The 25,494-nt window shown below is 39.4% G+C and overlaps 1 protein-coding gene across 2 annotated transcripts in view; it reads left to right on the plus strand.

The window, feature by feature from the left end:
• ITPR1 (inositol 1,4,5-trisphosphate receptor, type 1) overlaps positions 1-25,494 on the plus strand; it is a 437,331-nt gene that overhangs the window by 175,642 nt on the left and 236,195 nt on the right. For both annotated transcript variants that reach the window (XM_006846621.1, XM_006846622.1), the window contains 10 exons: positions 3,151-3,250; positions 4,552-4,712; positions 5,554-5,695; positions 7,287-7,445; positions 11,221-11,393; positions 13,766-13,885; positions 17,636-17,830; positions 20,521-20,772; positions 21,941-22,082; positions 23,632-23,785. In XM_006846621.1, the coding sequence (XP_006846684.1) occupies positions 3,151-3,250; positions 4,552-4,712; positions 5,554-5,695; positions 7,287-7,445; positions 11,221-11,393; positions 13,766-13,885; positions 17,636-17,830; positions 20,521-20,772; positions 21,941-22,082; positions 23,632-23,785 (1,598 nt within the window). The remainder of the gene's footprint in view (positions 1-3,150; positions 3,251-4,551; positions 4,713-5,553; positions 5,696-7,286; positions 7,446-11,220; positions 11,394-13,765; positions 13,886-17,635; positions 17,831-20,520; positions 20,773-21,940; positions 22,083-23,631; positions 23,786-25,494) is intronic.

Raw genomic sequence — 25,494 nt, forward strand, 5'->3', positions numbered from 1 at the left:
TCCCACAGAGTGGCTGGTGGGCTTGGAGCTCTTTAAATTTTGAACCAATCTCTGTTGGCCACCAACCTCAGAGCCAGGAGCAAAAGGAACCTCATATTCACAGATTCTGTGGAGTCATGGAAAATCCTGGGAGTTTAAAAATGGTCTGCTCTGTAAACCTCTACCCAATTTATAATAAAAAGTTACCGAAACAAAAAGCAGTAATCATGGGAGTTGTATACTCATGGTAATTTGAAGATCAGAAAACCTAGGGGTAGATGTATGAACATCCAGCAAATGTTGTCAGTAAAGGAATTTTTGTCATAGTCGTTGTTAAAATAATTCTCCCAAGCTTCTATGAAAAGGGATAATGCCGAAGTCTAGATCTTTTAAGTAAGCTAATAAAATCTCAGTCTATGTAAATTAGAGACATTTTAAATGAATACTGAGTTGATTGTCCATGTCTGTAGGTCTTTCATAATTTTCTTGCTATCTTGGCATTTCAGAAGGGGCCTCCGGAGTAGGACTTGAGATGAATGCCCTTTGTGGCTTCATTGAAATTTGATCTAGAATGCTATAGAATGTAATCCACCAATTAAAACACAAAGCTCCACACTTTGTTTACACTTCAACCATAGGAAAACGAATCCAGTTACTCAGAAGAAAAAATGCAAATCTCTTTGTCTAATCTCTTACTCAGTTTGCTTAATTTTTATTCATACTAATCAAAGTAAATATCATTGTGGTTACCTTCTGCTGGCCTTGGAATGTTCCATCAGTTAAAGTGCAGAAAGGCAGAGGTCTTCTGAAGAGATGTGCCTGCCTTGACCTGCCTCCCCACAACCCTCCAGCGGGTTTGCCACGATTCCGCTTTCCACTTAAAACACATGACTTCTGTGCTCGCCTTTCTGCCTCAGTCCAGCCAGGCTTTTAAATTCCCACTCAAGTTTTTCTGTAACAGACTTCCATGACCCTGAATCTCCTTGATCTTTTCTTTTGAAAAGTTCTGCTGTAGTTACTGTGACCATCTCCCAACTGAGTACGTTGTATTGTGTATCTCTTGTTACTTGGTATATATTTATCTGATTTCACTAGTAGGGTGGTAAAACAAATCAACAAAAAAAGACCAAATGCACTGCCCGAGAGTTGATTCCAACTCATAGCAAACCCTGCAAGACAGAGTGGAACTGCCCCGTAGGATTTCCAAGGCTGCACATCGTCCTAGATGTGGATTACCAGGACTTTATCCCCTGGAGAGGCTGAACTTTTAGTTAGCAGCTGAGTCCGTAACAGCTTCATCACCATGATGCCTAATGAAACGATGTGTCTTTAAATGCAAGAATCATACCATTATTTATATTAATTTTTAAAAGTAAAGCTTAATTAAACATTTTTAAAATGGGACACGTTTACTGTAAAAATAAAAAATAGCAACAACAAAAATAAGTAAAGAAAAAAAATCACATAAAACCAACTATTCAGAGATAATTACTGTTGACATTTTGGTATATGTCATTTCAGACAGGTTTCTCATAAGGCCTTTTTTTTAAGAAAAAAAAAAGTTTTATTGTGAATTATGTGATAGTTTACATGGGAGAATATTAGCTTTACATTCATCCTGTCGTATATCATTTCATTGCCATGGTTACAATCCCCTCCATGCATCATCAACTAACCAAAGGATATACTCTACAAGCCTGCTCCCTGGTTGTCTGCACACAGCCCCTCTCCTTCTCTGTGTCTAAAGTCCCCAGCTGCTCCATCTCTCCATGTCATCATCTCTGCCTCTGTCTCAGGCAGCACTGCTTCTCTGGGTAGGGTTCTGCTGTCCGCTCTTCTCCCTTAATGGTCCCAGGGACCTCTGCTCCTAGACTACAAAGTTAATCACTCCTCTCCTTGCTACAAAATGTCTACCTTTACATTTCTAACCTCATAAGGCCTTTTTAATCTGTTTTGTTTCTTCCACTGAACAATATGGTTTAGACATTTTTCCAAATAAATATATATACAGATTGCCATAATTTAGAAAGCTTTGATATATTCTCTTGTGTGTACTATAGTTTAACTACTCCATGATTGGGGCATTAGATTATTTAATATTTTTACTACTGTAAGTCATATTTTGTTGAACATCTTTGTGCATTGTTTTGTATCTGTGCCTTCATCTTTTAAGGAAAACTGATAATAGTAGCATGATAAATACATCATTCGTAGTGTACCATACCAGGCTCCTTTCCAGTGTTGACCTGTTTATACTCTCACTGATGAAGCACAGGACTCCCTGAGTTCTCATTGACGTAGCGTTTATCGGTTTGTCGAATCTATGAAGTATGAAACTGTAAAATGATATGTTTTAGTTTGTGAGTATTTTTTACTAGAGAGGCTAAATGTATACTTCCAGGTTTATTGATCATTTTGTAATTCTTTGTGCCCTTTCCTATTTTCTCCTCTGGTATTCATGCTGTCCTTATTGTAAGAGCCCTTTATGTTTGTAGATCAATAACCTCAATGTGTTATTCATGTCTATTCCTAGGTTATTATTCTACCAATTTTGTGTGCTATTACTTTTGCTAATGTGTGGGGTTTTATTGTTGTTTTTAGCTGTGCAGAAGATACAAAACTTTATGGAAAAAGATTTATTAATATTTTACTTTTTTAAATTTAGGGATTCTGGTGGTTGGCACATATTTCAAAAGGCTTTCCTTAACACAAAGTAATAAAATATTAGCTTATGTCTTCTAGAAATTTCATTTTTTGTTTCATTGATTTAAATGTAATTTTAAATTATTGCTTAATTATCTCTCATGATAATTACTACTATTTGATCAGTGAGTACTTCTTATTGCTTTGCCTCATGCTGAGTTTGTGCTGAGATTTGTTCATAGCATGTGATTTTTTTTTAGGAATCCAGCATCAATAACACTGAGTTATTATGAATTATTTACTTTTATAAATACATCAGAATGTGATTTGGAATAACTGCATTTGCTATAAATACATCAGAAAGTGATTTGGAATACTTTGTTCCTAGGTTTATATTGTCTAGTATATGTAACAGAAAATTCTTCAGGTATCTTTATCTGTTTTAGTAGAATATTTTCCCAGCTGGTGGTTGTAGAGAAACACTAAAATATTACTGCCTTCAGCTTTTTTTTTTCTCTTACTCTTTAGGAACTCCTATGTTCGTCTCAGACACCTGTGTACCAATACCTGGGTTCACAGCACAAATATCCCCATTGACAAGGAAGAAGAGAAACCTGTGATGTTGAAAGTAAGTTAGGAACTTGGCCACTGCCTTGGGCCTCATGCTCATGAATGAAAGGTTCTGTTGAGGGCAGACTGGGGAAGATAGAGCTGTGAAGTTTTGTTGTCTGGCAAACTTGCAGTGATAACCAAATTTGAATGTGATGAAAAAATTATCTCTAAAGAACCTGGGGAAGCAAGCCTGGGGCTTTTCAAATAACCAGAGCCTTTATTGTTTTCTATGACTTCTACCCTAAGTGCAGAATGATTTGCCTGGGTTTCATGTCTGTCTAAAGGATGATCTTGGCTGGGGGAATGTTTGTGTGTTTGTGTGTGTGTGTGTGTGTCTTGGGGTACGTCAAATGTCTCGTTGGTTTTTCCCAATATTTATTATTTCTTTGTTTGAATATATATTTTTATTTCTTGAAAGTTCTCCAGACTTCTTTAGTATCTCTCCCTGAAACCCACCTCTTTCCCACCATCTCTAGGTTTGTAGAATACAATTACACACACATTGTATTTTTTGTTCTTTAAAAATGAAATGCAAACTTTCACATAATTTTATCTTTTTTTGGTGGAATGATTATGGGATTTTTTTTTCCCATCTGTATTTATAAATGTTTTTAGGCATATTGAAACTTTCAAAGAATGGTACCCTTGTATTCTCTACTTAGATTAAAACAAACAAACAAACAACAGCACCAGGTATTTTACCACATTTGGGCTCTGTCAATCTCTCTCTCTCTATATATATATATATATATAAGGAGCTCTGGTAGCGTAGTGGTTACGAATCGGGCTGCGAACCTTAGGGTCAGCGGTTCGAAACTACCAGCTGCTCCGCGGGAGAAAGATGAGGCTTTCTACTCCCGTAAAGATTTACACCCTCGGAAACCCTGTACAGGGTCGCTATGGGTCGGACCCGACTCGATGGCACTTAACAACAACAACAACATATATATATATAGGATCTTTGGAAAATTTCCATTATCTTTTCATTTCAATGCTCCATGAACTTTTGGAAGCCTCCTTGTATTTATACATGTTTTCCCTTTTAATTGTAAGAGTCTTGCATGTTCCCTGTAACAGAGTAAAGCAGTTCAGATGTGGAAAAGCCATAAATATAGTGGATCTTCCTTTACTCTCCGCTCCCCAGAGCTAATAACAATTTGGTGTGCATCCCTCCAGATGTCTCTCTCTGTCTAGTTGATTTTAACTGCAAGATAGCACCTTTTTAGACTGCCCAACATCCTGTGAATATTGAATATGACCAAGGGCTGACCCGCTCAATCTAAAAGACTGCCCCACAAAGATCATCTTGAATTTCAGATTGGCACCTCCCCTGTGAAGGAGGATAAGGAAGCGTTTGCCATAGTTCCAGTTTCTCCTGCTGAGGTTCGAGACCTAGATTTTGCCAATGACGCCAGCAAGGTACTGGGCTCCATAGCTGGGAAGCTGGAGAAAGGTACCATCACCCAGAATGAAAGAAGGTAAGAAATTCCTAGATGATTTAAGGCACAGTGATTCTCACCACTGTATTTTGAAAATCCCTCACAGAGTGAGAGAAATCCAACTCTGAACAACTCTGTCTTAGAGCTATACCTGGGTCTTAGCAATTATGTTGTTGTTTGTGCTGTCAAGTCAGTTTTGACTCATAGTGACCCTGTATAGGGTTTCTGAGGAGTGGCTGGTGGGCTTGAACCATTGATCTTGTGGTTAGAGATCCAGTGCTTATCCAACAACATGAGGACTCCTTAGCTTTTATGTATGTATTTCCTTAAGGAGGAGAAATATACTAGTTCGGGTTGGTAGCTGTGAGAACCCCTTTTCTTTAATGTAGTATGTTATGATGTATTCACTTTAGCATTGATGTTGTTGTTGTTAAGTGCTGTTGACTCAGTTCTAACTCAGACCCACCATGTATAGGGTTTCCAAGGAGCAGTTGCTGGGTTTGAACCTCTGACCTTGTAGTTAGCATTACACTGCTTATCATACAGTATCACTTCCTTCACATTTTGAATGTCCTTAAGTTGTAGAAATCTACTTCTTTCTCTCTATGTCTATCTCCAACTCTGGTATCACATTATTAAATATCAGCATTCAAGGCTATTCTGAGATAAAAGTGGATGGCTAATACTTTATGAATTTGAAAAATCTTTCATGAATAGTAATGTGTTGCTTATATTTTATGCATTCTGGTATTTGGCCTCTGTGGGCAATTTTGAGGAAATTGGAAAGACTGCTTCATCAGTTCTGAATACTTTAATTTGAAGTTTTCAACTTGTTGGATACTGGACACTTCCCATCTTTAATAGCTTATTCCCACCTAAGGTCTGTAACCAAACTGCTGGAAGACTTGGTTTACTTTGTCACTGGTGGAACTAACTCTGGTCAAGATGTACTTGAAGTGGTCTTCTCCAAGCCTAACAGAGAACGGCAGAAGCTGATGAGAGAACAGAATATTCTCAAGCAGGTCAGTGGGAAGCGGCACTTGTGGTAGTAGGCTTTGTCAGTTGGATCCTTCTTTGTTTAGAGAGAATAAAAGTTTTTCATCTGGAAGACTTATTCAGGTTGTCTGTAACACACTTGTGAAATATCTTCCACGTGGGAGTTCACTTGTTAGGAACTCCAAGAAGATATCAACTGACAACATTATTTTTCTCAAAAAATAATATAAAGTGAAATGTGTCTTTAAGATTTAGTTCTTATACCTGGGAGATTGGGCTATTTGAAAAACTCAGAAGGTCCAAATAGTTTCTTACTAGTACCCCTAAGCTCACCACAAAATCATTCCATAAGAGGTAATTAGTGTTTTACAGAAAATACATAGTTGGTATAACTTGCTTTGAATTTATAACAACAAGTGTAAAGATAAATTAGAGGCAAGTGGGACTGTCAGAATTGTAAAGGTAGAAGTTTTGCAACAAAAAGGGGGGAGTAGTTAATCTTACAGTCCATGAACAGAGGACCCTAGGACCATCAAGGGAGAAGAGCACAACTGGAATGCGCAACCATATCCAGAGAAGCAGCAGATGAGGACATGGAGAGAGAAAGCAGCTGAGGACTCTAGACTCATGGAAAGAGAAAGGCTGTGTGCTGGCGGCCAGGAGGCAGGCTGGTTGTTTAAATGATTACATATTCCTGAGTATTTTTGTGTACACCCCTCCCCCCCCCAAAAAAAAACAGGGAATAGAAGCAAATATTGTTGAACGATGATGCACGAGAAAGGGATTGTAATCATTGCAATGAAACAATGAGTATAAATCCATTGTTCTCCCATGTAAACTATCACTCGATTCACAGTAAAAACTTAAAAGATTAGAGGTGAGTGATTTGAAAGTCCAGGGTAGATTAAGTACACAGGAATGCAAATCATACAGTTCTCTAAAGTTGTTGAAGCTTGAGCCAAAAACTTGGTTGGGAAATTCTTGGCCACCAAAGCTGAAAAGGAAAAATAAAGTTCTAAAACTCAGCTCTCCATAGGAACTTGGGATGTAAAAATCCTTTCTCCTTTTTGAGTTATGAAAGATACAGTTTATTAACACTCCATCACATTTCAATAATGATTTCAAGTCTAAGAATAAATGATGCTTCAGCTATTCCAGGGGCTGGCTCTCAAAATAGCCTCCTGGCTTAATGCCCCTGATCAATTTCATAATAGCAGCAACTTAAAGGGGTTAAAATAATGGCTGGAGCCTTCATTGAGTACTTCATGCAACTTTCACTTACATTGTCTACTTTATTCTTGTCACCACTTTTATGAGCGTGGTATGAATTCTTTCCATTTTATTAATGGAAAAAATAGAAGTTCATCTTGACCATGATCTATACAGCTGGGATAGCCCTAGACTATCAAGTGTCTGAGGACCAGCTAGGCCACAGTGTGCTGAATCCAGTGAACTCTCAATCTCTGGTGATCACACGCAGTTTCATTGGTGTATTGGGATAGAGAGAGACTTTCAAGATTGTTTCCTCCAGCTTCCCTGGAAATTGCTTCCAGACAGGGAGGAAGCCTTTCACAACACTAGGTGATGGCAGTATTTGATCTTTATTTTCACAAACAGATCTTCAAGTTGCTACAAGCCCCATTCACAGACTGTGGGGATGGCCCGATGCTTCGGTTGGAGGAGCTTGGGGACCAGCGGCACGCCCCTTTCCGACATATCTGCAGGCTGTGTTACAGGGTCCTGAGACACTCACAGCAAGACTACAGGAAGAACCAGGTTGGAATTAAGGATTAGTAGGAAATGGTTTTGTTTTCTTCTCTAAAGGTCATGTGCTTTCAACAGGAAGTTTGAATATCCCAGAAATGTTCATTTAGTGGAGGATAGTTCAGTATTAAGGTTGATCTTAGATAGGAAACACGGATTGTTTGCAGCCCTGGAAAAATCTGTATTACGAAGGCCTTAGAAGGATACCCCAAAATTCCTTTTTCTGCAGCCAGCTTTCCATGAGATTTAAAAAAACAAAAAACATTTTTGTAAAAATATAAGGGGCTTCAAAAAACTTGTGGAACACTGAAATGGGAAAATACTGGAATCTTTCCACAAACTTTTTGAAGCCCCTTCAAATCGCTACACAAGGGACTTTGGTAGCTAAGTGGTAATGCCTTGGACTGTTAATGGCAAGGTCAGCAGTTCAAGTCTACAGTCGCTCCTTGGGATAAAGATGAGGCTTTCTGCTTCTGTCAGGGTCACTGTGAATTGGAACCAACTCCACGGTACACCGGCACCACCATAGAGACTCACAATGTATGCTTGTTCAACATTGTTCACATGTACAATTCATTGACGCGACTTAGATCAACCAAGTTTTTGGAAAATAATATTTTATTTTGTTTTCAGTGAACCTTTACACAGATTAGGTTCCCATTTAATAATCTACACTAAATTGTTCAGTGACATTGGTACAGTGACATTTCTCACAGTGTGCCGCCATTCTTCTTAATTCCATTTTGGATGGTTTGTGTTCACTAATCTGGTCTCTTTGTCTTCCTACTCTTCCATTTTAGGTTTAGAGTCATTATTGACCATTTGGCCTCAGATAGATGATTTTATAAAGATAATTGAGTACTCACTGGCAGCATTCTTTATTTTGTGAGTCAGTCTTTTATTTAGCTTAAAAGGTGATGTCAGGGTGTAATTTCAGTTCAAACTTTATGGAGTATCTCAGAGTGATAGCCTTAGGGAGTCCTCTAATCTCAACTAATCTACTAAGTCTGGACATAAGAATTTCAGTTCTCTTCCATATTTTTCTTCCCATCTATCAGGATCTAAGGAGCCCTGGTAGCATAATAAGTTATGCATTGGGCTGCTAACCAAAAGCTCAGCAGTTCAAATCCACCAACCACTCCATGGGGGAAAAAAGAAAAGATAAAAATCTTCTCCCAAAAAGATTTACAGCTTTAGAAATCCTATGCAGGGTTGCTATGTGTTGGAACCAACTCAAAAGCACACAAAAACATTAATTTTCAGGATCTATCTCTTGAGATCCTGATCAGAATGGTTGTTAGTGGTCGCTGGGCACCATCTAGTTCTTTTGGTCTAGATTATGAGGCCATGGTTCATGTAGACTGTTAGTCCTTTAAACAAGTTTCGTTGGTTTGGGATTTAAAAAAAACGAGTTTCTTTAGTCTTTGGTTTTCTTCTTCCTTTTTTGTTTTGGATGGAAAGAGACTGAGAGTTATAGTTTAGCAATCATGTTCTTGATTTTGAAGTTGATAGTACATTTATATTAGTTTCTTATAAGCTAATGCCTTTGCCTTTGTTGTTGATTGTATAATATGGTATTTGTATGATACTAACCAACAAAAGGAGGTGTGGTACTGTAAGACAAACATTGGATTGCTAATCTCAAGATCAGAGATTCAAACCTACCAGCTGCTCCTCGAAAACCTTATACTTTTTGAAGCTTCCTCAGATAGATAAACAAGGCACTCTGGCTGCTTACTGGTTATGCCTTGGGCTGCTAACCCGAGTTGCTGTGAGTAGGAACCAACTTTGTGGTACTTAACAGTAGTCAAAGAAAGCCACCAACCCAATGATATTGAGTTGATTCCAAATAATAGCAACTCTATAGCAAACTCTGGTAGTGTGGTGGTTAGGAATCGCGCTGTGAACCGCAAGGTTCGAAACTACCAGCAGCAGTTCGAAACTACCAGCCGCAGTTCGAAACTACCAGCCATTCTGTGTGAGAAAGATGAGGCTTTCTGCTCCCGTAAAGATTTACAGCCTCGGAAACCCTGTACAGGGTCACTATGAGTAGGAACCGACTCCACGGCACATAACTACCACCACCATAGCAACACTGCAGAATAAGTATAAGTGCCCATGGTGTTTCCAAGAGTATACATCTTGATGGAAGTAGACGTTCTCCCATGATGTGACTGGTGGATTTGAACCACTGACTTCTTGGTTAGCAGCTAAGTGCTCCTTATGTATAATTTGTTGTTAGGTGCCATGGAGTTGGTACTGACTCATAGTGACCCTATACACAACAGAATAAAACACTGCCTGGTTCTGGACCAACCTCACAATTGTTGCCACGTTTGCATCCATTGATACTTCCACTTTGCCAATTCATCTCGCTGGGGGTCTTCCTTTTTTTCTCAGACCCTCCACCTTACCAAAAATGATTTCCTTCTCTAGCAACTGGTCCCTCCTGACAATGTGTCTGAAGTATGAGAGACGAAGTTTGGCCATCCTGACCTCCAAGGAGCACTCTGGCTGTACTTCTTCCAACACAGATCTGTTGGTTCTTTTATTGGCATTCTCCTCCAAAAGCATCAACTCCTCTCTGGTCTTCCTTATTCACTGTCTAGCTTTTACATGCATATGAGGTTATTGAAAATACCATGCTTGGGTCAGGTGCACCTTAGTCCTCAAGCTGACATCTTTGCTCTTCAACACTTTCAAAAGGTCTTGTGTAGCAGATTTGCATAATGTTACTGGGTCTAAATTTCATTAGCTGGATTGGTTTCCTTTGGCTGCTTTAAACTCACCTGGAGTGCATTAGTGCCATAGTTCTGTAATTCCCAGAAGCCTTCATTTTGCCCTTCTCTTCCATCTGCAGATGAGATGATTGTAATGGGTAGCAGGACATTTTGCTGGATCTTGAGAAAATGAAACCAGTCTCTCATGGTACTGCTGAATTGGTCGTCTTTGCTGTGGTGTTTAGGGATCCTCTGCTAGTTCACAGTACTGGGACCCTGAAGACTGATAAATTCTCAAATGTGTGCCCCTACTAAGCACAGACCAAAGCAGTCCGTGTTCACCATGTGTAATCCTGAAGAGTTTTCAGGATTTAGGAGTTAATGAAAAAATAAAGCAAGTTTCAAGGGCCATTTGAACTCTGAGCAAGCTAATGCTTTTTCTTGATTAGGGAAATCTCTCTGAATAGAAACAACTAGTTGTTAAGAGGCTGCCCTAAGTTCTTAAATATTTCCATGAACTGTGATGTCTGATCCCAAAAGAGGAGCAGCCAGAGGTGTATCCACATGTCCCGTGAAGGAGATTAATTAGTTTGGCTGTTCTCTCTTTCTTTTGCTACTTAATTGATTTTAAAAATACATTTTTACCCCAGATAAACTAAAGTGGAGTCACATTGTTCCAAATATCCAGGTAGGCTTAACTGGTGTTTATACAGCAGCCCAGAGCAATAGAGCACAGTTAAGTCCTTTTGAATTAGTAAGCAAATTCAGTCCAACAAACGGCTTCTGACCTTTTAAAAAGTAAATCACTGGATTAAAATTTATGCTTTGCATTTAATAGAATACCCATATGTAAGGATGCTGCAGTATATTTTGCTTACTGACATAGTAAAATCGGATGTGAGGGAGTTTGCAGCTGTTGCCTTAGGGTTGTGGGAAGATGCTTTACTGTAATCTCCCTTTTAGCTAGTAGTGCTCACCAAGGCGTGTGCTACTGTTTTCCTGATTTTAAACTTAATCATAATTGTCTTCTGCTTTTCTGGGTGACTTGGCTTTCCTCTCCCTAACAGGAATATATAGCCAAACAGTTTGGCTTCATGCAGAAACAGATTGGCTACGACGTGTTGGCAGAAGACACCATTACTGCCCTGCTGCACAATAACCGAAAACTGCTAGAAAAACACATCACTGCGGCAGAGATTGACACGTTTGTCAGCCTGGTGCGGAAGAACAGGGAGCCCAGGTGAGGTGGACTTGGTTGGGTGCAGGTCCGGGTGCCTTGTACTCTGACTAGCTTACTCTGCACTGGGACTGCTGATGGCGGGTTTTGACTGGGCAAGTCTTGAAACGCTCTTAGATGTGGATCCAAAACAACATGGTACTGGAATGAGACCTAGGGTGTAATCCGAGGTCTAATATACACTGGCTGAGTGACCTGGTTTTTGTTTCTGAGCTTTATTTTACCCTCTGTTACATAGGTAGTTATCAAGAGAGAATGACAGTCAACATGTGTAGCACCAGGCACGAGTAGGTACTCAGTAAATGATAACTTACATTTTATCACCTCCTGACTGTTAGAACCCTTCCTTCTGTGAGATTAGATTTGTCCCAGTACTATGTACGGCAAACTAACTTGTTACTGAATGTTTTTGTTATATATTATTGTTGTTGTTAAGTGCCGTCAAGTCAGTTCCGACCTATAGCGGCCCTTTATAGGGTTTTTAAGGAGGGGCTGATGAGCGTGAACTGCTGACCTTGTGGTTCAAACGGACTTTGGAGTCAAATGCGTTAACCCGTAGTACCACACTAGGTTATATATTGGTGGTGATTATGTGCAGTGGATTCTGTTCCAACTCATAGCGACCCTGCACAGGGTTTCTGAGGCTGTAAATCTTCATGGGAGCAGAACGCCTCATCTTTCTCCCGTGGAACAGCTGGTAGTTTCGAACTGCTGACCTTGCGGTTCACAGCCCGATTCATAACCACGATGCTGCCAGACCTCCTTAGGTTATATATTAGTGAATTCTATTTCATTTACACAGACCTTCTCATTCCCCTACCCTTTTCTTCTCCTTCAGCTTAAGATACATATCATTTCAAGTGGAGTCCTGGTGTGACGCTGTGGGTTCGTGTGCTGGACTGCAAAGTCAGTTTGAACCACAAGATTGGCAGTTCAAACTCACCAGCCACTCCTTGGAAACCCTATTCAGGGTCACTATGGGTCAGGACTGACTTGATGGCACTTAATAACAACAACAAACCATTTCAGGTGAAGTTATTCTCCTTGTTAGGTGCTGTCAAGTTGATACCGACTCATAGTGAGTCTGTGTAGCAGGGGTAGGGAACCGTTGTGTCTGCCAAAATTTATGAACTCATTTGTGGGCCATACAAAATTATCAGTTTAAAATTTTAGCCTGCTATGTTTGGTTAAATATTTAGTTACTGCACCCATAATGTTATGGCTGGAGTCCTGGTGTGGTGCTGTAGGTTAATGCACTAGACTGCAAGTTTGGTTTGAAACTCAAGGTTGGGGGTTCAAGCTCACCAGCTGCTCCTCAGAAACCCTATATAGGATTGCTATGAGTTGGAACCAACTCAATAGCACTTAACAACAACAACAATCAATGTGATGATTGGAACTCTGGTTGCCTTGACAGGACCAGACCAGATGATTTCACTGGACTTATATGGCTCATGGGCCAGACATTCTCCACCCTTGTTATATAGGGCTTTCAAGGGTGGCTGGTGGGTTTGAACTGCTGACCTGTTGGTTCTCAGCCCAAAGCTTAGTCTACACCAGACCTCTCAGGTGGAATGGTAAACAATAATTACAGTGTTGGTGTTATAAACAGTTACACTGAAGAGCTGATAGTGTTTTCATAAAAATTACTATTACGATCCATAAAAATAACAAACATCCTGGAGAATACATATCATGTCCCAGGAAGTGAGCTATGAATTTTTAATCCTCATGACTGCTCTGTAGATGAGAAAACTGAAGCAGAGCGAAGTTACCTAATTTTCCCAACTAGCAGTATAAATCAGCACACAGCTAATGAATATCAGCTTCAAACTGCAAAGTTGAAGGCTCCAATCCACCAAAGGCTGGTCGGAAAGAAAGGCCTGACTTTCTACTCAAACATTACAGCCAGAGGAAATGGAACACAGTTTTACTCTTGATACACACAGGGTCGCCGTATTTTGGAGCTTCCTCAGTGGCATTTGTTTTAGGGTGTTTTTTTGTTTTGTTTTGGTAAGTATTAGAATCAGGATGCCAAGCCAGGCAGTAGAACATTAGAACCTAGCCCCCAACCATTCTGTTGTCTCACCTTCTCCAACATTCCTTCCTAATGCCCACTTCTCCCTTGTTTTGCTATTTGTTCTTATCTCCTTTCTCTCCTGCCCCTGCCCTATCACTGCCATCATTCCTCTTTGGCTCTTTTTTTTCTTTGACAGCTAGGTTCCTAGTGGTACCCTCACACACTGGCACCAAGATGTAAAATGTTGCTGGCTGGTTTTGCTAAAGATACGTGGGATCTGACCCCTTGACATAAAGCCAGGCTCTGAGAGTCGTAGTTCTGCTGTATCACAAGACAACGTTTTGTTTCTTGACAGATTCTTAGATTACCTTTCTGACCTCTGTGTCTCAATGAACAAATCGATCCCAGTTACCCAGGAACTGATATGTAAAGCTGTGCTGAATCCAACCAATGCTGACATCCTGATTGAGACCAAGTGAGTGGGGAAGAGCGCCCAGGAGAGGGGCCTTGGATGGAAAATGTGTGCTTCACTGGATTCCTCTGTGTTTGTGACTAATAGAAACTAACTCTTTGGTTTCCTCAGTTTTGTTTTTGGCATGTAATCTTCCTTTTGGCAAAGTCTTAGTTAGGGAATAATTAAGTTTTCTGTATTGTGGTTTTTCTCTGAATAATGGTGACACTTCAGGGATGGGGGAAGGGAGAGATGGGGGGAAATCACTATAGTATCTATTCAAAATTGCTAAATTGTAAGTTATTCCTAAATCAAGAATAATACTTTAATAAATTATTAGAAATTTAAAAAAATTAATGTAAACTCCCAGGATGAGTTTATACACACTGAATTTTAAGAGTTTAAAATTCTGCCAGTGTGATTATCATTTTTATAGTTTAAAGGAAATATTCAATATAGATGTTGAGTCTTTGTAGTAAAGAGCTGTAAATAATTACCGTTCAAAACGTGTGTGTTCATCTATAGAAGTTCTATAATAATATTCATTTTTTGGCAGTCGAGCAATTTTCCTGAGTAAGTATAATGCAAATAATGTGAGCAGTGGTTTTGTTTTGTTGGTATAAAAACAACAACATTAAATTGTGTCTTAGACTAGGGATATTTTTATTTCTCTTGTATAATTGAGTTTTGGGCTTGTGTTAATGCAGCATGTGTCATCCTTCATACTTGGTATTTTTGACGGAATAATTCCGTGTTGTGAGGGATGTGCATTTTGGGATATTTAATAGCATCTCTGGCCTCCACCTATCAGATGCCAGAATTACATCGCCTTGTGACAAACTCAGTTATCTCCAGACATTACTAAACATCCTCTGAGTGCCGAAACCACTCATTGGTTGAGAGCTACTGGATTAATATATATGTATATGAAGACATTAATGCTAGTCTTTTTATAACTTTTCCTGTGAGGGAGACAAATAAAATGGTTTTACTTGTGTCTTTATATTGATAATGAAGCTGGATTTTAGTACTTTGTTGTAGTTGATCAAATTAGCAAGAATTACCAAAATAAATTAATTTCCTCACACACAGTAAAGAATAATGGCGAATCTGTGAAACACACGTCATAACGTGGATAAATCTGGAGGACATTGTACTGAGTGACATTAGTCAATCACAACAGGACAAATAGTGTATGAAACCACTTTTAAAACAATAAAGAGGCAGTTTCACACTAAAAGAATCAATCTCTGATAGTTACCAGGTGTTGGAGGAAAGGGATGTCATTCACTGGCTAGAAGATAGACAAGTATTAACTTAGATGATGAAGGTGATACAGAGTAAGAGGGAGGTCAAAAAAATAAATGATGGAGATGGGGAAGACACTGATAAGAGTGTAACATTAAAGGTAACCAGTAAATTGATGCATATACAGTCATACTATAATGATGATCTTTAGGTTGATATGTGGTTGGACATGCAGGCTGAACAGGTGTGGGTGGTAGAGTAGGAGTCTATAGATAGGTTTGACAGAAAATATTTGTACATTATTGACCTTTTGTTCAAATACCTTCATGAGTATGTAGGAGCATACTGGGTAAAGTTATAAAAATTTCTTTAGCATAACCACACATCTCAAGTGAATGAGTAGCTGGGACTGGGGACGCAGAACCGGTGTCTTATGGGACACCATGGTCAGTTGGCCTAATATAGTCCACAAAGACCATGTTCTACATCCTACTTTGGTAAGTAGCAACTGGGATCTTAAAAGCTCATGAGTACCAGCCTGCAACAGCTAGAGCAACAGAACGTACATCTTCAAAGAAAGATCATCTGGAAAAACCCAAAACAAAAATGGTAGTATGACTGGCTACCTACAAGAATATGCAAGTTGTTTGCCGGGAAGCCATCAAGGCAAGCAATAAATCAAGTTCCTTCAGGACAAACCCCCCTCTAAAGATTGAACCTCAAAGGGAACACATGAACAGTCATGTAAGCTTGCTGACGACCACATTGGTCTACTGCTGAGTGAAAGAGGGGGAAAGGCAGCAATGAAGAAATGGGCTGAGTTCAACCATGTTCCATAGACTCCCGTTGACCTGGAGATGTGAGAGAGAAGAGGAAGGAAGGACTGGTTGGTCCAAAGTGTGGTGAGACTTGGGGACACCTGAGCCCATGGCAAGGACATAGCCACAGAGAGCTAGAGCTGAGAGTGAAACATCTAACTGATAAGGAGTGAGAGGAGGTGCACAAGAACTCCCAAAGTTGCAGATAGTACCCACTTGACCTATCCTCGATGGCTTGATAATCAGAACGCGACTAGAGGAAGATAAAACAAACAAACAGAAAAACAAAACAATTTTTGATAAAGGAAATGCGAGTAAATTGCTACAATTTGATGAACTTGACCTGTACTCATAGAGGTAGTAACTCTAAGTACCAACAGAGAAGGAAAGAGTCTTCACATCAAGTATCAATGCAATCCCGTCTGTACACAGGGTAGATAAGGATGGGCAGCTTAGACACTGGCTACCTAAAATAAGGGGGCAATAAAGGCACGAAATGACTGGCTTACAAGGTTTCAAGGGGGGAGTTTAATAGTTTGGGGGTAAGAAAGTCACCACTGAATAGTTTTCATCTTGTCCAGATGGGTCTGGTTAAAAGAGATAGGGATAAGATTCTTACGATTCAATAGTAAGCAATTGTTATCACGACTAATTGCGACTGTCACAATTGTAACGGTAGAAGTTTTGTAACAAAAATGGGCAAATAGTTAATCTTACAGTCCAGAAACAGAGGGCCCTAGGACCATCAAGGGAGAAGAGCACAAGTGGAATGTGGGACCTTATCCAGAGAAGCAGTGACACCAGAGATGGAGGCAGAGATGGGGACATGGAGAGAGGGAGCAGCGGAGGACTCTAGATTCATGGGAAGGGAGGGATTAAGAGCTGGTGGCCAGGAGGCAGACTTGCAGAATGTGCCTTTTGGTGGTATAAATTATTATATATGCCTGAGTGTTTAAAAAAGAAAAACCAGAGCTAAAGTAAATAGAGAGAAATACCATTAACTGATAGAACATGGAGGGAATTGTAATCATTGTAATGAAACAGGGTGTATGATTTGTTGAATGTAAAACTGATGATCTGCCCTGTAAACTTTCACTCAATCTACAATAAAAACCTCATTAAAAAAAAAAAAAAAGCATGGCCATGTCAGGTGCAACTTTTCTAGAGGTGTTGCCCGCTCTTCTGCAGTATCAAGAGTGATGAAAATTGAAAACACATGGAAGCAATTAGTCCAGTGACGTAATGGACTTTCGGAAAATCAGTCTCACAACCCTGTGATCAGAAGAACAAGGTGGTGCCCAGCCACCACTGCTAATTGCTCTGAAAAGGATCACATTCGATGGTCCTGGATAGAGTTGGAAGAAATGTGGAACAAAACTCAAAATAATAAAACAGACCAGACTTACTGGTCAGATAGAAGTGGCTCTTCAGGTCTGGAACTAAACTTAACCCAAGGCTCAATTTTTAGTCAAGCAATAGACAGATCTTATAGAAGGGGGTACCAACACTAGTGAGGTACTCCCATCATAGAATAGTCAACCATTTGAGATCAAAAGGGCAGTATTTACCCAAGGACAAAGTTCACAAAGGCTGGGAAAGGAGAAATGGAAAGAAGGAACACAGGGAGAAAGTGGGATAAATTATGTTATAGTGTATAAAATACAGAGAAAAGAAATAATGAATTTCCCATCCTCCTCTTCGTTCCCAGGTTGGTTCTGTCTCGTTTTGAATTTGAAGGTGTTTCTACTGGAGAGAATGTTCTGGAGGCAGGAGAGGATGAGGAGGAGGTGTGGTTATTTTGGAGGGACAGCAACAAGGAGATCCGCAGTAAGAGTGTCAGGGAGCTGGCACAGGATGCTAAGGAAGGGCAGAAGGAGGACCGAGATGTTCTCAGCTACTACAGGTGAGAATAAGGGTTGTGTGCTGGACTGGGCTTGGGGTAGTCCAGAGGGTGGCGGTTAGGTATTTATTACCTATTTGTTCAACGACTCCATGGAAGTACAGGGATCGTCTGAAATGTTTTCCTAGCACAGACAAATGTGTATTTTAGGAGAATTTCATTGATACCGAGCTAGTAAATTGACAGCTAGATATGACACGGTCCAAAGAAGGTTGAATCCTTGCATCAGCTCTGAGTTATAAGTTGGGCCCTAAAGAGCATGCCACACATGAAGAGTTAGGTTATGGGGTCAGACTGCAGGTTCAAATCCTGACCTCACCACTAATTAGCTTTATTACTTAAGTCAAGCTGTGTACTTCTTTGCACATCAATTGTTGTCTTTGCAAGATACTCATGATAGTGCCAACCTCAGAACTTTTGTAAACAGAGCTAGGAAGTGTATGTGTGTATACATAGTCATATATCTATATTTCCGTAAGCAGCTTGTCAGTGCAGTGTTTAAATGCCTGCCTGTGAACTGATAGCTTGACAGTTCAAACTCACCAACTTGCCCTTAGAAGTAAAGATCTGATGATCTGCTCCCATAAAGATTCTAACCTTGAAATTCTTTGGGGCAGTTCTACTTTGTCATGAGTCAGAATCCATTCACAGGCCTACAACATCAACCTAGTCCTATTCATCTCTTTACATATACACACACATTTGTATCTCTATCTATACACATAGATCATTCATGCAGTATTTGCAATTCCATTTTAACACCATAAGCTTAAATCCAGTCTTTAAACCCAAATGAAACCCATGGCTGTAGACTCGATTCTGACTCATAGCAACTGTACATGACAGAGTAGAACTACCTTCACAGGGCTTCCAGGGTCTTAAATCTCTATGGAAGCAGTTTGATTTTTCTCATGAGAAACAGCTGGTGGGTCCAATCCACTGACCTGGTTAGGCTTTAACCATTGCTCTGCCAGTGTCTCTGTATTCTAGTCTTTACCCTTCGCTTATTTATAGTTTCCTCCTTCAACACTGTGTAACTTAGGTGCCATTTTACTTACTCAGTATGTTTCCCTGTTTGCTCCCACTGTTTGTATCTGAGCTCCACCTCTTCTGTCCCAAGTGCCTCCTTTGCCCCAGCTCTAAGGCCTACTGGCCTTTTTGTCACAAGGGAAGTGCAGGAAAAGGAAAGGAAGAGAACCAATAAATAATTTAAGAGAAAAGTAGGAGAAAGAAAAGGGAAGATGAAGAAATGCTTCCAGTAGTTTAAAATAAATACCCTTTCTTAGGTCTCTTCTCTCTCATTCATGCATGTAGTGTGTGTACCCTTCCATACTCTGCATCCTTATTTCTCCTGCATTTGTTTGCATCCATATAAATAATACAGTATTCTGTCTGCTTTTAAATTTTTCTGTGAATTGGTACAATAAAGTTCGTAATTCTGTAGCTTGCCTTATTCATTCAGTACTGACTTATAAAGGAGCCCATGTAAAAAGATGTAAATTCACTTCTTCAATTTTAACTTCTAAATTAAAATTAACCCATTATAATTAACATACCACATTTCATTGCTGTCTGATACTCCATACTACAATTTAGTTTTCCATGTTAGGGCAGAGCCTTGTTCAAATTAGTCTGTGCAAATATATAAGGAATAGAGTTATTAGATTGGAGGATTTGTGTATTTTAAACTTTACTAAGCTAGCCAGCTTTGGATCTTTCTTTGTATGTTCCCAGTGGTTGTGGATGAGATCTTTTGATTTCTCATATCTTTGTTAACTTAGAATATTATGATGCCTTTTTAATTTTTGTTAATTTTGTGAAATAGAATCATGTTTTAATTTGTATTTCACTGACACCAAGTAAGGTTGAAAATATTTTCAAATCCATGGCTCTTACGGTTTTAAATTCATAAGCCAATATTTGACAGTATGAAAGTTTATGACTTTGTTATTCTTTCACATTGTCGATATATTTATTCTCTAAATGATTGATGAATCGATTCCCAAGAGTGGAAGAGATAAAGTCTGTCAACTGGTTAGGATTTGAAGTTAACAAAACTCGCATTCAGTTGCACAAGGGGCCTTCATAATGTTAAAGAAAAAAATGTAATTAAAAGATAAAGGAATTTTCCCACAAAGTTACTAAAGACCCACTGGATAAGCAAGAAAAGTCCAAGACGTTTTGAGAAGGCCCCTACTCTTGTGCATCATGTGTGTGAGAGTTCAGGTATAGACTTATATAAGATCCATAAAACATTAAAAAAATTCTAAATAGACTCAATATAGACATTGTTTTCAAAATTATCTTTAATATTCCATATAAAAACATAGCTAAAGAAATAGACAGCCACCTTAGACTCTAACCAATTTGTTCTCCCACTTATTTTGTAAGATAATTAAAGACAAAATGAACTAAGTAGTCTCATAATTATTTCAACTCAGCCGGCTAGATGTGGTGATAGTTGGCTGACCCATACTCTGTAAGATAACTTGAAATGCCCTATTTTCAGTTTGACACAAAACAACAAAATTAGATGAACAAAAGCACTTTAAAGGGAGGGGTTTGACGTTATGTTCCTGTGATCAGCTGCCACTTTTATGAAGTTGGGGCACTGGAATAACCTACTGTGTGTTTCCATTCATCCTGGGTAACTCTTTGGTGACTGAGCCTGGTGTGGCTTTTCTCTTCTCCAGGTATCAGCTGAACCTCTTTGCCAGGATGTGTCTGGACCGTCAGTACCTGGCTATCAATGAGATATCGGGCCAGCTAGATGTGGATCTCATTCTCCGTTGCATGTCCGATGAGAACCTGCCGTATGACCTCCGTGCATCCTTCTGCCGACTCATGCTTCATATGCATGTGGACCGAGATCCCCAGGAACAAGTCACTCCCGTGAAATATGCCCGCCTCTGGTCGGAGATTCCCTCAGAGATCGCCATTGATGAGTGAGCCTGGATTCCTCTTACTGCCAAGACCTCCTGTTAACCTTGTTGTTGTGTGCCATCTAGTTGATTCCAACTCACACTGACCTTATATGATAGAGTAGAGCTAGTCCCTGGGCCTTCTGGGTTGTAACCTTTACAAAAGCACATTCTCCCATGATGCTGCCGGTGGCGTCCAACCACCAGCCTTTCTGTTATCAGGCAAGCACTTAGTGACTGCATCACCAAGACACCTTCGTGTTACTTTAAAAACTCTTATTTTAATGTTCTTTGTAGCAGTTAGATAAATCACATATGTCAAGTTAAATCTGGATATGGGTTGAGGACAATGAATTGCTTTTTTCTTTAAGCTCAAAATATTTATGAGTTTCATAGAATGGATGACAAATACTATTTTTTTTTCTGATGGTATTTTATTTTCATTTCAAACAATTTTTTGGTTGAAGAGAGATCTATTGTATTTACAGTTATGCCTGTATTTTTGACATCTTGTTTAGCCCTTCATTCAACAAATATCTAAGTGTCTATTACATGTATGGTTCAAAGATTATATCAGGAATCAGAATGTATAGAAAACAATCCTTCAAGAGTAGGGCAAGACAATCTCAAAATAACATAAACCAGTAAAGTACTTACATATATGGGGGAGATGTTGGTAGCATAGTGGGTTACCTATTGAACTATCAACCATAAGGTCAGAAATTTGAATTCACAGCATTCTATCGGAGAAACAAGAGGCTTTCTGCTCCCACAAAGTTGTACAGCTTGGGAAACCCTTTACAGGGTCACTATGACTCAATAGCCCAGCACCACCACCACCACTATGTGTTAAGAAAATAAAAACAGAGTAATCAGGTTTGGTAAGATGGAGGGTCACAGAAAAAGAGGAAAACCCCCAACGGGATGGATTGGCCAAGTGGCAGCATCAATGCACTCAAGCGTGGCAACAGTAGTGAGGTTGGCCCAGGATCAGGCACTGTTTCGTTCTGCTGTGCATAAGGTCGCTATGAGTTGGTACCAACTCGATAGTACCTAACAACAACAACAACAAAGGGCAGGGATGGGAAGTGTTGGAAAGGAAAGTGTTGAATTTTAAAGTTGAACAACCAGGAAAAGCCTCACTAGGAGGGACTGGAAATGCAATCTCCTTGTCTTTCTCCTTCCTTTTTAGCTACGATAGTAGTGGAACTTCCAAAGATGAGATCAAGGAGAGGTTCGCTCAGACCATGGAATTTGTGGAAGAGTATTTGAGAGATGTGGTCTGCCAGAGGTTTCCTTTCTCTGATAAGGAGAAAAATAAGCTCACATTTGAGGTAACTCTTGATAACAAGGGACTATGTGTTTCATGTGATTTTCTGTGGTCGTTTTATTATGGGAGCATGTAGAAAATCACACACAGTGATTGTTATTGTGATGTTCTGGGTTTGTACTAATAAAGAATCCAGCTGAGTTTTGCTCTGACATAAAAGGTAAAACTGGTATCAATCACTTAGCCTAACAGTAGTATGCTCTTAGAAGAAACCAGAAGCATGGTAAGTTGACATATGTAAAATGATAGAACATTACTTATTCTCTGAAGTTTATATTAAAAATGGCAGGAAAGAAACAGTTGAGCTTGGGAGTGGGTCCATTGATAAATCATTTGAGGAACATAAATCCTTATTGCCTTTGAGTTAAAACGTTTCTCCTTGAGACCACTTGTTTTAGCTATATTTCAGTGCTTCTCTTCCTCTGCTAATTGTAATTGTGAGGAGAGTTTTGCTATCCTGGTGTAGGGTATGGTGTGGCTTGGCAAGTATTGTTTTGGGAAGCTGCATAGTCAGTTTTTTATTAACCAGTCCTGAGTCAGACCAGGAGCTCTGTAGCCTTTCATTTCTTATTTTTCCTATCTATGAAGCAAAGTGAAATTTTGTCAGAAGTTACAAGCAAATTATAGGACTTTTTCTTTAAAAAAAAAATCACTAAATCTTTTTATTCTGATATGGGCAAAAGTTTACAGGACGAATGGGTTTTCTGTTCAACAGTTGGTACACGTTTTGCTTCGATTGCAATCCCAGCAGTGAAATAGCATTCTGCCTGCTTCCTCCCTGTGCGTACTGTTTCTGTTCATCTAATTGTTTCCACGAGTCTTTGATTTTCTTCACTCTTCTTTGCTCCTGGTGGGGAGGGACTAGTAGTTGCACCTTAGATGGCCCCTCACAAGCTTTTAAGTCCCCAGTTACTACTCGCTGTATTTGAATGTAGAACATAGCTTTTGTGGGCTATGTTATGCCAGTTGACCTGATGTGTCCCCCAAAACTATGGTCCTGAGTTCCCGGCCCAGCAACTCATTTCCTCGCTGTGTTTGGTAATAGCTCAAAAGTTTTCATAACTTTGTTCCTGTATGTTTCACTATATTCATGGATATGTTTGTAATACATATGAATACATACGCAGAATTAAGGTCTGTCAGACCTGTATGTATGTATGTATATATGTATATATATATTATACATACACACACACACACATCCCTGGGTACAGTCTCATTCAGTTTCCCACTCCTTTTCCACTCGCATGTCAGTGGATCCATCTGTAGATCATTATCCCTGTATTGCAGAATTATCTATGTAATAATATTTACCTTCGCTGCCTTTATTTAGCTCTTAAGCTCCACCCATTGTCTTCCTTTGCCTTGATTATTGTGTGACCTCCCCCTTATTGCATATGACTTCTGTTTGAGAAGAAAAAAGGAGGTGTTCTATAACTTATGATTTACCACAGAAAGGTCAACATCATTTACAAATCAGTCAACGTCAATTGGAAGGACAAGATACAGTTTGTTTAATACTTTCTCTCTCTCTCTCTCTTTTAATGCAATAGGTTGTAAACTTAGCAAGGAATCTGATATACTTTGGTTTCTACAACTTCTCCGACCTTCTACGATTAACCAAGATCCTCCTGGCCATATTAGACTGTGTGCATGTGACGACCATCTTCCCCATTAGCAAGATGGCTAAAGGAGAAGAGAATAAAGGTAAGAACGACAGGTAGAAGCTGAAGAGTGTTCATCTGTTCATGTCCTCCCAGTGTCTAATGTTCTTCCTACTCTTGGCACGTGGTGTCATGCCTTCCATTGTTCTTTTCCCAACTTGTCATCATAAACATTTTCAAAGAGAAAGAAAAGAAAAGCTGAAAGAATGGTCCAGGGAATGCCCTATACCTACAACTTAGATTCAGCGATTACAAACATTTTTCTGTAGTTCTTTTATCTGTTAAAATCTGTGTGCATATTATACTTAACGTCTAAGTGTGTTATATGGGTATATTTATATCTTTTACTGAACCATTTGAAAGTTACCTAACTACTCAACTGTTTATCTCTTAAAAATATATGTCCTTCATTGTTCTTGATGGTGTCCTGAGTCCCTTGATTTGAGTTTATGGTAGTATAAAATCCTGGCTTGTGTCTGGATATCTCATTTTTTTCCTCTGTGAATTCCTTGTAAACAGGAAAGTCTGACCTCACCTGTTCATTTTTTTACTGCTGCTTTAATAAGGGTCAAACTAGGCACATTTTAGGTGTTCATATGTTGGTGATTGTTTACCTGATCCTCTGTACCTAGAACAGAAAAGCTACAATCATTTCTCATTATTTGAAGTCACCAGGAACTCTGAATCACTATTCCTAGGGGAAATCCAGGGTTAGGTTTCTGTGAACCTCTAGTCACAACATTTCTGTCAACTGACCAACATATAAACTTGTTTTATGTGTGTTTCTCTTTAAAGACGTCTTGTTTAATAAATACTGTTGATTTGTTAACATTGACATCATGGTCAGCAGCACTATAACTCAGGCCTGAGCAAAGCATATCTAATGTACATGTTTTCTCTCTAAAGCACATCACTTTTCTTGCAATTAGGAACACTGGACAGTACTTAATGCTTCTGGGTCATTTAAAACAGCAAAACAGCCAGCAAAACCCACAAAAATGCCAAAAATGAGGCACTGCATTCATCACATAATGTACACTTGTTTACAGTGTGAGAGCTAAAACAAGAAGGCAAAGCACCTGCGTGTTCAGCCTTAGCTGAGAACATGCCCATTGGTTGACTCACTTTATTTTTTCCCATTCTGTACATGTCTGCAAATGACCATGAAAACACCATGAGTATTGAATTTGAGGTTGCAAATAAATGTTAGTATTAGGCGAATGCACAAATTTGAAATCTGAATAATGAGGATTGAATGCTGTCTTACGCTGTTATAATGTAAATATCACAATGGATGGCTTTAACAATCAAAAATTTATTTTCTCACAGTTTAGGAGTGCTGACTCTAGGCTTTGCAGAAAGGTACTTGTCCTCTCTCAGCATCTGTAGGCCCAGCATTCCCTGGAGGTCTCCATACATCTTGACATCAACCTTCCCCTGGATCTAGGAGCTTCGTAGTGCAGGGAGCCCAGGTCCAAAGGAGGCACCCCACTCCTGGGTCTTCTATCTTGGCAGTAATAGGTCCCTCTGAGCTCTGCTCCCTTCTCTCTCCTTTTATATCTCAAAAGAGATTTGGGATACAACCTAATCTTGTAGATGCATTTGGCCTCATTGACATCATTTGTTGTTGTGAAATGATGTTGAGTCGGTTCCAACTGATAACCCTATATAAGGTTTCCAAGGAGCTGCTGGTGAGTTTCAATTGCCGACCTTGTGGTTCAAATTAATCTTGTGGTTCAGTGCATTATCCCA

This window comes from Chrysochloris asiatica, unplaced genomic scaffold (assembly GCF_000296735.1).
Source record: "Chrysochloris asiatica unplaced genomic scaffold, ChrAsi1.0 scaffold00028, whole genome shotgun sequence".
Classification (NCBI taxonomy): domain Eukaryota; kingdom Metazoa; phylum Chordata; class Mammalia; order Afrosoricida; family Chrysochloridae; genus Chrysochloris; species Chrysochloris asiatica.